The 13,407-nt window shown below is 41.7% G+C and overlaps 1 protein-coding gene across 2 annotated transcripts in view; it reads right to left on the reverse strand.

Annotated features, from left to right (window-relative positions):
- Nucleotides 1–13,407, reverse strand: part of NELL1 (neural EGFL like 1) — an 833,778-nt gene that overhangs the window by 327,461 nt on the left and 492,910 nt on the right. For both annotated transcript variants that reach the window (XM_059407011.1, XM_059407002.1), the window contains exon 14: nt 7,155–7,277. In XM_059407011.1, coding sequence (XP_059262994.1) covers nt 7,155–7,277 — 123 coding nt within the window. The remainder of the gene's footprint in view (nt 1–7,154; nt 7,278–13,407) is intronic.

Consider the following 13,407-nt stretch of genomic DNA (forward strand, 5'->3'; position numbering starts at 1 on the left):
GTATGCTCTATCAGAAAGGCATCTTGATGTGTTCATTCATTGGAAACTTCTGAGCACTATACCATGTTTAGCTCTGTGCTAAATGTTGGTTGAACCTAGATCTGCAGTCAAGGTCTGCAGAAAGCAGGCAAGTAAACGGTCAGCTGTAGCATGGGGCTAGAGCAGTGTTTGGAGAGTGTCTTGGAGCACAGAGGAGGAGTGCTCACCCAAAATGAGATCAAAGAGGGCTTCATGGAATTGAAAGATAGGAAAAAAACGAAGGTAGATTGCCATAACCTGCCAAGTCATGAAACAGCCTCTTCCCATGGTTAGAAAATAACTGTCCTTTCCTTCTCCAGTGTTTAACATATTTCTCTGAGCATCAAAAAAGCAGGAGGGGACACTATGAGTGTGATATTACCATCTCCTGAAATGCTGGAGGGCTTTGAGCAAGGGCATCACACTAGGTTTAGGACAGACCCTAGATCAGAAGACCCACCTGGAGAGATATGCAGCCAGAGAACGGAGAGTGAGATGGGGAGCCAATAAAAGCCCGAGGGGCTAACTCCTTAGCTCTGATTTTTTGCTTAAAGAATTCAAATTAAAAAAAAAAAAAAAAACAGCTCCTTGCACATCTTTCATCTAAGAAGGTGAAACTGCACACAAACATTTTGCTGCCTTTTTTTTTTTTTAACATTTTGCCACTGCTTAATAGAAGCTGCTGGTGGATTTGGGGGGGTAGGGAACTTCTTTTCTAGCTATCTGATTTCCCTAGGAAAGGTTTCCCCTTGAACCACCTTCTGGTTCTTCCCTGAATGCTGGTGAGTGAGAGAGAGAGGACCTGGACACGCAAAGCCCAGCTCTTTCCTCACTTACGGACTAGGGATCAGGAGGCACGCAGGAAACACCCACTCTGGGCTGGTTCTAGTACCCTCCTGTGTGCAGAGGAGGCCCTATAGGGAGACACTCCAGGGGCTGCCTTGGTCCACGGTAAACAAGTGTGGTGGTCTAATTTAGCAGTTCCGTATCATGAATACTATTGTCAAATACATAAGCCATATTCTCTGGTGTAATTCTTACCAGTATTCATATTGATGTTAGGGTTTCCACTGCTTGATTTATTTGTCTCTCAACAGGTTCTGAATGCAGGTGGAGGGAGAAAAAGACTTCATTTTTAGGCTCTTCTCAAACCATAACAATTATTATAAGTAGTTAATATGCTGGTCCCGGAGAGATCATCTCAGGTAGCCTGATAAGGCCAAGTGTCTGACGTTATAACAGAGGATCTAACAAAACAAAGACAAAACACAAAGCCAGTCTAGAAGGAGACAGATCCACAGTGCAGCTGCAAGGAGACAGGAGCGAGTACTAGCAGCACTGGAGCTCCTGGAGAAAGGTGTTCCTAAACCCCAGCCACATTTTTGCCCTTAGGTTGTAGGACACCCCCGGAAAGCAAAGGCCAGCAGACTTGTCCAACTTCACCAGCATACAACCAGCTCAGAAGAACCCTTCATCTGGGAATTAAAGCTCTGTGCCCCCATCTTAACATTCTTAATAACTGCATCTTTGAATAGGTTTTGAAAATGCAATCTAATGGGATAACACAGCACGCCCTGGGGCTTTGCAGCCCTAGCTCACGTGTGGCTCACCACCCTTGGCCTCTCCCCTACCCCCCACCCACCCCAGGATGAGTTCTCAGTTCTCCCTTCTTCAGACCCCTGAGCCTTGGTCCCTCACAGCCTCTGTCTTTGCCACTCAGCAGCAACTGCTCTCTGCCTCCAGCAGGGTCCTGTGCAGACACAGGAAGGCTCGGGGATGTGGGGGGATGCATGTGCTGGGTTTTCCAGGTAAAGTATGCCTGTGTCAGCCTCACTCTGAGCGAGCAGCACGCAGGTGCATTCCACGGTGACGCAGGGAATTGGTGGGGAGACTGCGGTCTCTTGGCTTTCTCATCTGTTGAGGATTGGGGTGCAGGGCTCAAGGGAAGGGGAGCTACCAGGCTCAACCTCCCTGCCCCCACCAGGTCACACTGCACTGGCAGAGAGGAGCCCTGTGGTCAGTGGGCTGAGTGTGTGTGTGTGTGTGTGTGTGTGTGTGTGTCAAAGTAAAGAATGGGCCTGAGGCTCCTCCGAGCATTTGCACTGACCTCAAGAGCATCCCCCATGGCCGACGGAATGACTTTATTTTTTAACTGATTTTGTGGGGGAGGGGTTGAGGGAGAGATAGAGATAGAAGGAGTGAGAGAAACAGTCAGGTACTTCATCAACTGAGCTACTCAGGCACCCTGGAGAGTGACTTTAAATAGCAAATAAAAAACACCTCGATAAGGTGTGAAAGACACTACAAAAGAAAGGCAAAAGTTTCATATTTTAGTACTTTTAAACAGAAGACTTTTCCTTTTTTCCTACTTTTTCTCCCTCACTCTCCCTTTACTCTGGGCTCTATGACAATTTCATAGCCAGGCTTGCCAGTAGATTTCTCTTGCTTGCAACCAAAGGAGTCCTAACCAACACCTCATAATGCCTTTCACATGGCTCGACATTTTGAATAATTTTTTGTAAGCCTCTTTCACATGAGATAATACTATTTTGTAGATAGTTACATTGGGTAGGAAGCATCTGTTCAAATCTTTCTCCCCACACTAAATGATGACGTCTCCAGCGACCTTATCTTATTTGTCTTTTACTCTTTTGGTGCCCAGAACTATGCTCCAGACATAGAATTCACATTTACTCTATGTTTGAAAGATAAATGTCAATATTATCAGTCATTAAGATAAGAATGTTCTTGGGGCACCTGGGTGGCTCAGTCGTTAAGTGTCTGTGTTTGGCACAGGTCATGATCCCAGAGTCCTGGAATCAAGTCCCACATCAGGCTCCCTGCTCCATGGGGGGCCTGCTTCTCCCTTTCCCATTCCCTCTGCTATGTTCCTTCTCTAGCTGTGTCTCTCTGTGTCAAATAAATTTTAAAAAATCTTAAAAAAATAAAAAAGATAATGTTCTCAAGGATCATCACATCTTATCCAGGCCTAAGGGACAAACAAGGGAGAAGGCCCTGTCTTTTACCTCCTGACAGCTGCCCAGAGACCAATTTCAGATCCAGGTTCGTGCAGAACTGGCAAAGCAGATCAACATTCCTACAGACGACCCCAACTCGCAGGTCATGTTGTGCAAATTAGATCTGAAACAGTTTGCCAGTGTTTTGTCCGTTTAACCCGAAACTTTTAGCAACAGCTCTTGCATAGATTCAAAAGTAATTTAGTTTGTTTGCCAAAAATAGGAGCAAATTTAAAAAATTATATATTGACATTGTACTGTCTCTTCCCTTGCTGATTTTACAGTCTCTAGTTAGAAGAAAACAAACAAACAAACGAGTGTTAAATGATGAATGTCCAGAGAGGAAAGGAAGAAGGGGAAAGAGAGAAAAAAACAGAAAGGAAGGGGACTAAAGACAGTAACACTAATCAGGTCAAATTGGTCAAGCCATGCCTTATTCAAGATTTCCCTGTGAGCTAGAACAACGCTATCCACCTCCCAGGGATACGGTGGGAACTAATGAGGTAACATATGCGAACACACTCAGAAAGCCAGCTTGCACATATTTTGTGACTGCTGAAGCTGAACAGGTACTTACCACCCATATGGAAAAAAAAAAAAAAATCCAAAAGAAAGAAAGAAAGAACACCTTCCCTGGGAACGGGCCTCCAAGAGAGTTCATCTGAATGAATTCATACCAATTAGTATTGTTTGAGAACTTGCTGCCTCATACTGTGCTTGTGCATGTTGTTAATGGTGTTTATTTCTATGCAGATGCAGTCAATTCCATGAACATCACCACCTCTAGAAGAGCTTTCATACATTTAAAAAAACATAACAAAACAAAACAAAACAAAACAGTTCAAGGGCACTGCCTTTAAAAGGCTGTCTTCCACTCAAGGTCCTGGGATCTAGTCCAGTATTGGGGAGGAGTGGGGGACCTTCCAGCTCAGCAGGGAGCCTGTTTCTCCCTGTGTCCTGTCTCCTGCTCTTGCGTGCTCTCTCTCTGCCTTAGAAGGATCTTTGCAGGGCACCTGGGTGTCTCAGTCAGTTCAGTGCCTCACTCTTGACTGGGGCTCAGGCCATGATCCAGGGTCACGGGACTAAGCACCCAGTTGGCCTTCGCACTCAACAGGGAGTCTGCCTGAGATTCTCTCTCCCTCTGCCCCCCTTCCTGCTCCTTCTCTCTCTTGTTCTTTCTCAAATAAATAAAATCCTTTAAAAAAAAAATCAGTTCCAGTTGTCTAGTTATTCTTGTCTAACTCCCTCTGTAAATGTTTCAGTTGCAGTTGGAAAAGTTAAATGCACACAGTGTGCTCTGAAATGGAGACACAAATCTGGGTACTTCGGTTAGAAGGCGGAGGTTCAAGGCAACTCATCATCCACTCCCTCTCCTCCTCCTCACACACTGCACCACCGCTGATACTGTTTTTACATTTTACAGCATTTGATATTTTAAAAACACAGATACATATACCCTCTTTTAAGACTTCTTTGCAATAACATTGTTGGAAAAACACAGATGGTGATGTTAACCCATTTTACTATGTAAAAATATATAAGTTACAACTCACCAGCAAGAAAATCTTGTCTAAGATTTCCTTGTCTTAGACCTTGTCTAAGACTCTGTAAACTCATGGTCCCATTCTGCAACTACACCGCACTGCCCCCGCCAGGCCACATGTATAAAACATGAGATGCTCCCTATCTTATTGATGGCCACACAAGGGACCGGGAGAACCACATGAAACAAAATTACTGTCCTTGATTCTTTACTTTCAAGACTGTGGACACCAGAAACGTTATTGGAACTCATATTTTTTTATAATCAGACTTTCGAACTCCACAAAGGGGAAGCCACTGCTTATCATAATGGTATGCGAGGGTTTGGCAAACACAGACTCACTGAACTAGTGTAATTTATATTACTTTATGAGGTAACATAATTCTGAAAAAAAAATGCATTGAAGTCAAATCTCTATGTGCTGCTCACACTCTAACATTAGCATGCAACTACCAGCAGTGGGTTTGATAATCCATGGAACTGTATTAATATTTATATCTTTTTGTTTTACTTGGGAAGTATCTTTAGCCTTCTTTTAAAATTCATGTAAATTCCCATTGTAAAAGATGCAAACAACATTGAATTCATTGAGGTCAATGTTCTTTGCTGCACAGACACATCCCCATGGATGATAAAATGAACAGTTTGCGTGTCTCCGGTCTCTGCACATTGACATAAAAGTATGCATATAGGTATTTGTAAATAATAAATCAGACTTGTGATGATATTATAGGTATTGTCCTATAGGTCTATTTTTCTTGAAAACATGTGTCAGAGTGTATGTATGCGCATGCACACATGTATGTACATACATCGAGTTTTAAACCTCTGTACTCTATTCCACGAAATGATATATGACATAAATCATTCCACTACCAACATATTTTGGTGGTTTCTGGCTTTCAGTGAATACAAACTATGCAGCAAACCATCACCATAGTGCATATTCCTCTCCCTCACGATATGTGCCTTTTCTAGAATACATTTCCGCAGGTAAAAATCGATGGAATCGAGAGAATCCTGACATTACTCCTCAGATTACTTTACACGTTGATTTTCTCAAATTGCCATTTAAAAGTTTCACCAATTTACACTGCCATGTAAACAAATAAAAAACAATTCTGTTTACCCCAACCTCAGCAACGGAGCATAACATCAAATTTTTAAAAGATTTATTGATGAGAGAGGGAGAGCGCACTAGCAGTGCGGAGAGGCAGAGGGAGATAGAGAATCTTAAGCAGGCTCCATGCTGAATATGAAGCCCCACTTGCCGCTCAATCCCAAGCCAAATCCTCAAGCCAAAACCAAGAGTTAGATGCTGAACCCACAGTCACCCACTTAGCGCACTGAGAATAAAATCAATTTTTAAAAATTCTCCCCAGTCGAGTGCATGAATATGGTCACTTGGTCACTGCACATTATTTCTCTCTCTTCATCAGCATGTCATCTCCACAGAGGAGTGCTGAAATATACTATGTGTCCTTGGGCAAGTTCCTTAACCTTTCTCACCTCTAAAATGGGGATGATAATTATAATAATACCAAACTCAAAGGATTATTTCCTATTTTTTGTACATTTTGCCCCTTTTTCAATATAATGTTGTCACTTTCTTCTTTGGTTAATCCAGTAAGTTAACATGTATTTACTGAATGCCTACAATGTGCCAAGCTTCGTTCTAATTGCTGGGGACAAACCAGGGAGGCAAAACTAAGTTAATTGCTCTCAGAGAGCTTCCATCCCCATGGGGAGGCAGACAATACAGAAGCAAAGACTTAAATGTACAATGTTCTGTCATGTCGTATTAGTGAAGGAAAAGAAGAGTAGGGCATAAGGCTAAGAAATATAGAGGTGCTATTTGAGGGTTGGCCAACCAAAACTTCTATGATAAGGGGACCCTTGTGGAGAGATCTTAAGGAAGTAAACATCCAGGCTGAGGGGACAGCAAGCACACAGCCCTGAGACAGGAATGAGGTTGGCGAGTCTGAGAAAAAGTGGGAATAACATGTTGGTTGTAGAAGGAATGAAGGGGAGAGCAAAGAGAAAGACCAGCTGAGAGGAGCCAGAGACCAGATTCTGAATGTTCTCAGAAGCCATCAGAAGCAATTTTAATTTTATTCTAAAGGCAGATGGCAGCCAAGGAACTATCTCTGAATTGCTGAATCGCTCAGGACACAGAGAGAAACTTGATGCCTCCAACCAAGGTACTCCATACCTCGAGTATGGCCACAGGCAGCTCCCACCTGTCCTCTGAGCAAAGCTCACAGGGAGCAAAAACCAACATCAGCAATTACAGTGTCCCTCACAAATTCAGGCCGACAGGCAAAGCCAAACCAAGCCACACACAATTGTGGAACCATGTCCCTGACCCAAAGGCATACCATCTGCATTCAATCCAAAATGTAGACATAAAGCATTTTTCTTCTTCCCTGATGCACAGTGCCCTCACCAGATGACAGACCAGGAATGGAACCCTGGCCAGGCTCAGCTACCACCATGGTAGAAAGAGTCTGCCACATAAGTACCAGGAGCCCAGGCAGGGAAGCTGCTCCTGGCTCCCCCCTTAGCCGCAAGCCTACCTCTGCAGATGGTGCCATTGCCCACGTAGCCCGGTTTGCAGGTGCAGCTGTGTCCCTGGACAGTGTTGGTGCAGATGGCGTTCTCATCACAGTTGTGCTGCCCACTGCCACATTCATCATGCTCTGTTTGCAGGGGGAGAAAGACAGACAGACATCTTTTCACAAGTTGGCATCACAAGTGTTGGAAAAGTAAGCTGGGACTCACCAAGTAAGAAGGACAGGGACCACCACCAGGTATGGGGATCTCAACTATGCACCTGGCAGCTTCTGTGCCTAGTGAGGTTGTAATCTCAGCAACTCTACAAGATGGATGTCACTGTCCCCACTTTGCAGGCAAAGAAACTAAGGGTCCGAGAAGCCAGTGTCTTAGTCAGGCAAGTCGCATGATTGGCAAGTGCTGTTCTAAGGGCATTGCCTTTTCCATGTCCTGCAAAAGGTTTCTATAGAGGGTCCAAGGCAGCGTTTCTCAACAGAGGCCAATTCTGCATCCCCTTCCCACTAGAAACATTTGACACTAATGATATCCTTAGTCATCATGGCTTGGGATGGGGGTGCTACTAGAATCTAGTGGCTATAGGTCAGGAATGCTGCTAAGCATCTTACAATACACAGGAAAGCCCAGCACAAGAAAACATTGATTACATTACAATAAAAACATCAATAGCACCTAGGCTGGGAAAACTTCCTCTAAGGTTAAAGAAGGAAAAAGAAATAAATCCCACATATGAGATTCCATGGTTTCTTTGAAACTGAAGAGGAAGGCTCCGTTAATAGAACCTGGCAAAGAAGCATTTACTAACAAGGAATTTCAAAGAATTCCATTGGTCACAGGAAATGCTGGCAAGCATGGGGTTGTGCAGAATCAAAAGGGATTTACTCTTATGACCTCTCCTCAAGGGCCTTAGCAGGGCCCGGAACTCCAGTTTTCCATGTAGGCCAAATTCACAGGGGTGAGCATTCAACCCCCTGGGTTGATGCCTGATAGGTAGTCACATGGTTCTATATTTTCAAAGAGTTGTGGCATCCTTAACCTACAAGATGTTGGAGGATGTAGATCCAACACTTTACAAAATGGACCAAAAGATTCCAAGTTAAAAATCAGGATTTCACAGATAATGACACTTTCCTGTCATAATCAGGAACTTGAAGTAGTTATCCAAATGGCTACTTTGTAAAGAACAGTGTCAAAAGTTTAGGCCTTGGGTGCCTGGGTGGCTCAGTGGGTTAGATCTCTTCCTTTGGCTCAGGTCATGATCTCAGAGTCCTGGGATCAAGTCCCTCACTGGACTCTCTGCTCCGCAGGGAGCGTCCCCTCTCTCTGCCTGCCTCTCCGCCTACTTGTGATTTCTCTCTGTCAAATAAATAAATAAAAATCCAAAAAAAAAAAAAATGTTTAGGCCTATTCCCTTTAACATCTGCTAGTATAACTTCTTAGACATTTTAAGAAGAAAATTCAAACAGATTTATTTAAGTCCCAAAATAACATAAAAAACAAGAGCTGAAATCTCAGCTAGAAACCTCCCCAAAATAACACTCCCCGAAAAACACTAAACATTCAATAGTTTATAAAGGGTCCTGTTAGATCAATGTAGCAATCAGTTGAAATATCATCGATCTTCATTCATTTTTATCCTAACTTTTCTAACTGAGACCCGGTAATGAGAAAGGTTGAATTCTACAAAGCAGGGCTGTTTTAGTCACCCATGTGCAATTACAGGAGAACACACTCAAGCATATGACTCTTGATGCAACACCTTGGATTAAAAAAAATTTTTTTTTTTTCTTTCAGCCTTAAGACCAACCCAAAGGGTCAGTGAGAAATGTGCATGGGTTAGCAAATAGGGAGAAAAGAAGATTTACGACGACTCACTTCTAGTCTGTGCTAATGTCATCTCCAGCACACTCGAGCAACAGTATAACCGCATGGATGTTAGATCAAATTTACAGACCTATGAAGCACCTAGTATATGCAGGTACGATACCAGGGGATGTGGGGCACACAAAAAGTCCAAGAGTGTTGACTTCAACACCCAAGTTTTCAATCCCTTATTTAAATTCATTTAATAATTATTACGGTCTATACTGGGAATACGAAGGTGAGTAGATATGGTCTCAGCTCACATGAACTTTTCAATAGAAGCCACCAGACGTCAATACGCAGCTAAGCAGAACACAAGAGAGAAGTGATGAGGGCTGTAAGGAGGTGACCTTGTATTTCATCAGACAAACAATATATTTTAGAATGAACAGGGACTCTTCTAATAATCACACTGGAGTAACAGGCATGACTCAGAATAACCCACGCAAGGCAGCACGTGTGGCGATGCTAGATAGAAGGAATCAAGATAAACTGAAGTAAGAGTCCCTGGGGGGAGGGGAGCAATTTCTGTTGATAGGGAGAGTCTTCCTGCAAAAGATCGTATTTGGGGGCGCCTGGGTGGGTCATTCATTGTCTACGTTCAGCTCAGGTCATGACCCCAGAGTCCTAGGACTGAGCCCCACATCAGGCTCCCTGCTCAGCGGGAAGCCTGCTTCTCCGTCTCCCACTCCTCCTGCTTATTTTCCCTCTCTCGCTGTGTCTCTCTCTGTCAAATAAATACATAAAATCTTTTAAAAAATAAAAAAGGTAGTATTTGAACTGGTCTTTTAAAAATGGTCATGGTTTTCTCAGTCAGAATTGTCCATGAAGGGCATGACAGGTGAAAGAAAGGTATGGTTTTATGCAACATCCCAAATGTCTGGTCCACTCTCACCTACCTTGTCTTCCACTGCCCCACCCCTGCCAAGCTTTGCTGAGGTCTAAGTGACAAAACTGTAAGTTATTCAAAGTGTTCAATGTGATGATTTCTTAAATCATACATCATGAAACACTTTCCCTCATCAAGTTAATGATCACATCCATTCTACCTGGTCCTCTAATTATTTTTGAAGGAAACCCTCTTCTCTGCTGAGGTGGAGCCATCACTGGCCTGCAAAGGTAATCCATTCCTACCTCTCTCCAGTTTGCCATTTTGTTTCTGTGGCTCCATACAGAGTCTCCCAATGTAGATGCACTATCTGTGCCCCTGTCTGGCTTCAACACTACTTCATGCCCATTCTCTTGCCACTTAAGCCAGATCTGCTTTCCATACCACATAAATTTACCATCTTGGAAATATTACCAAATCTGGTCTCTTTATCTCCTTGGAGACACTCACATACATGGTGATGCTTGTGAGTTTTATCACTAATATTTTAGCCAAGTAATATTGAAGAGAGAAACTGTAGCATATTTTATACAACCTTCACTTAGCCTATCATTACTTCACATAATGGTCCTGAGCCTACAGAGTGCCAAGCATTGAGCTAAATGTTACACATACATCATTTAATTCTCCTATCAATCATATGAAGATGGTTCATTTTACAATAAAGGAGCTGAAATAAAGAGACATTCAATAATCTGCCAATGTCCCAAAACCAGTAAGTGGAGGAGCTCGGAATTGGGACACTGGGCACCAGAGTGACTACATCACTGAGCAGTTAGAAGCAAATCTGGATATGGTTGAAGTTAAACCAAGTCATATGGAAGAGATTCCATAAAGCCAGAAAGGAAGAAGGTCTTCTTCTACACTAGCCTCAAATTCCCACCGAAGATCTGACTTATCTTGGACAGAAATAACAGCAGAAGAAATGATCTCAAAAAACATCAAATTCCCTTCCAGCGGTTGGAGATGCTGTCAAAGGCGCCGCAGGGCAAACACTTGGAGAGGTGGCGTGACAAAACAGTTGGGAGTGTAGACTCCAAAACCATGCAACCTGGGTTAGAGGACCCTGATTTTGCCACTTACTAGCTATGTGAACTTAAGTGATGGAAACAATTGGTGTCTTAGTTTCCTAAGGTGTAAAATGTGGATAATAACAGAACCTATCTCCTGAGGTTGTCGTGAGGATTGTATTAGCTAATATAGGTAAAAGGCTTAGAGCACAATGCAACTAGTATATGCTCCATAAATGTACACTATTTTATTATTGTTATTACTATTACCCTCACTATTGCAATTATTTGTCAGCAGACTTAATTGTTGGATAGTACTTAAAAGTGGTTAAGAAAACATCCTTTTTCCTTTATAGGCTGGTAGTTCAGGCAGAAAGACAATTTTGACAGGATTTTTAAGATGATTAAATAAACAATGAATTTTGGAACACTGAAAAAAATAAAATAAAATAAAATTTAAAAAATAAAATAAAATAAAAAATAAATTAAAAAAAAAAAAGAATAACTCTTTGAAGACCCAAACAAGTATTTGCTTACATTCAATTCTGGTCCCCAAGAGACAAGACTACAGACTGGGAAGGTGAAGGATGTATGTTTGTAATTGTTGATGTATGACCTGAGTTTGATTATAGTATATTTAGAGTATCCTCCCTCTTGGAAAAAATCATAATGATTGTGGTGGCAGGCTGTTTCTCCACTGATAATTATAATTATTGGTATGCTGGCTAATATTTATTCAGCACTCATGAAGCACTGTCATTATCACATAGGTCTTCTCTCCTCCTCTTCCTCCTTTTCCTTCCACAGAAGGGCTCAGAAAGACTGATCTACCTCTGTAACACTGCAATCAAATGTAATCAATAGCCATTATTCATTAACATCTTATTTTCCTTAGTGGACTAATCAGGACCCAAAGAAGACACTGAAATGGTCACTCCAGCTGCAAATGTTCCATGTCTGTGGTCTGACTGGCTTGCGGCTTTTCTTTGCCCAAAGTAGTCTCTTATCTATTTTACAAAATTGTTTAAAAAAAAAAAACCCACTGGGAGATGCCAACCGCATCTCACCAATCACATTTCATAGATGAGGAAACTGGGGTCTGAAGCGCCTAAGAGGTATAAGTATATAGATAATAAGTTGTATGTCTGGAACTCAAACTCCCCTCCAGGTCCTCATCTCTTTTCCTGCATTCTTTCCAAAACTCCACTTTACGGTATGATCCAAAGGAGTTTCTAAAGTGTTGGCGACAGTGACAGTATGTTCTTACTTTTTAAAGGAAAATAGTCACAATTTAAAGGAAGTTGCAAAGGTAGTACAAGAAGTCCCATTACATACACTTCACCGGGCTTACCCCAAGAGTGCCGTCGTATGTAGCTGTAGTAGAAGGTGGAAGCCAGAAATCAGACATTGGTATATTATTGTTAGTAGTCTATAAACCTTATTCAGCTTATACCAGTTTTTAAAATCTACAACTATTTTGAGGGGTGTGTATGTGTTTGAGCATATAGTTGTAAGCAGTATTATCCTGTGTATAAATTCAGGTAACCACTGCCACAATCAAGCTATTTTTTCTTTGTTTACACTTACTTACCACTTCCCAACATCCTCCTATACCCAGTCCCCGTCCCTTGTCAGCTACTTATATGTTCTCATCTCTATAGGTTTGCCATTTAGAGAGTGTTGCATAAATAGAATTAAACATAAATTTTGAGATTAACTTTTTTCACTAGACAAAATGCCCTTGAATTCCATTCAGGTTGTTGTACGTGTCCATAGTCCATTTCTATTTATTGGGGAGAAGTATTCCACTGTAAAAATGTATCAGTTTGTGCAACATACACACATTAAGGGACATTTGGATTGTCTCCTATATTTTGCTACTATGAATAAGTTTCCATGAACATCTGTATGCAGGTTTTTATGTGAACATATATTTTCATAACTTTATTCTTTGATTTCTTTCATTAGTATTTTGTAATTTTCAGCATACAGATCCTATACATGCTTCATTAGCTTTATAACTATTATTTCATCTTACCTTAGAACCACTATATATAATATTATTCTTTTAATTTTGGTTTCTACATGTTGGTTGCTGGCATATAGGAATATAATTGATTTTTGTGTGTTGATATCATAGCTTGTGACATTGCAGAACTCATTCTATATTTCTTGTAGATTCCTCACATAGACAATCATGTCATCTATAAATAGAAATAGTTTAACTTCTTTCTTTCTGACTTCCACACTTTTTATTTCCTTTTGTTCCCTTACTGTATGGACTTCCAGGGCTATGTTGCACAAAAGCGGTGAGAGTGAACATCATTGATTTATTATTAATCTAAGAAAGAAAGCGTTCAGTCTCTCTTTATTAAATATAATGTTAGTTATAACTCATAATACTTTGTCAGTACAGGGTAGAGGTTCAGCTCCTTGCTGAGCTCTACTAACAATGAAGTTGGGAAAGCGTAGTGGCTATTAACCTTGTCTTCCAGT

This window comes from Mustela nigripes, chromosome 1, assembly GCF_022355385.1.
Source record: "Mustela nigripes isolate SB6536 chromosome 1, MUSNIG.SB6536, whole genome shotgun sequence".
Lineage (NCBI taxonomy): Eukaryota > Metazoa > Chordata > Mammalia > Carnivora > Mustelidae > Mustela > Mustela nigripes.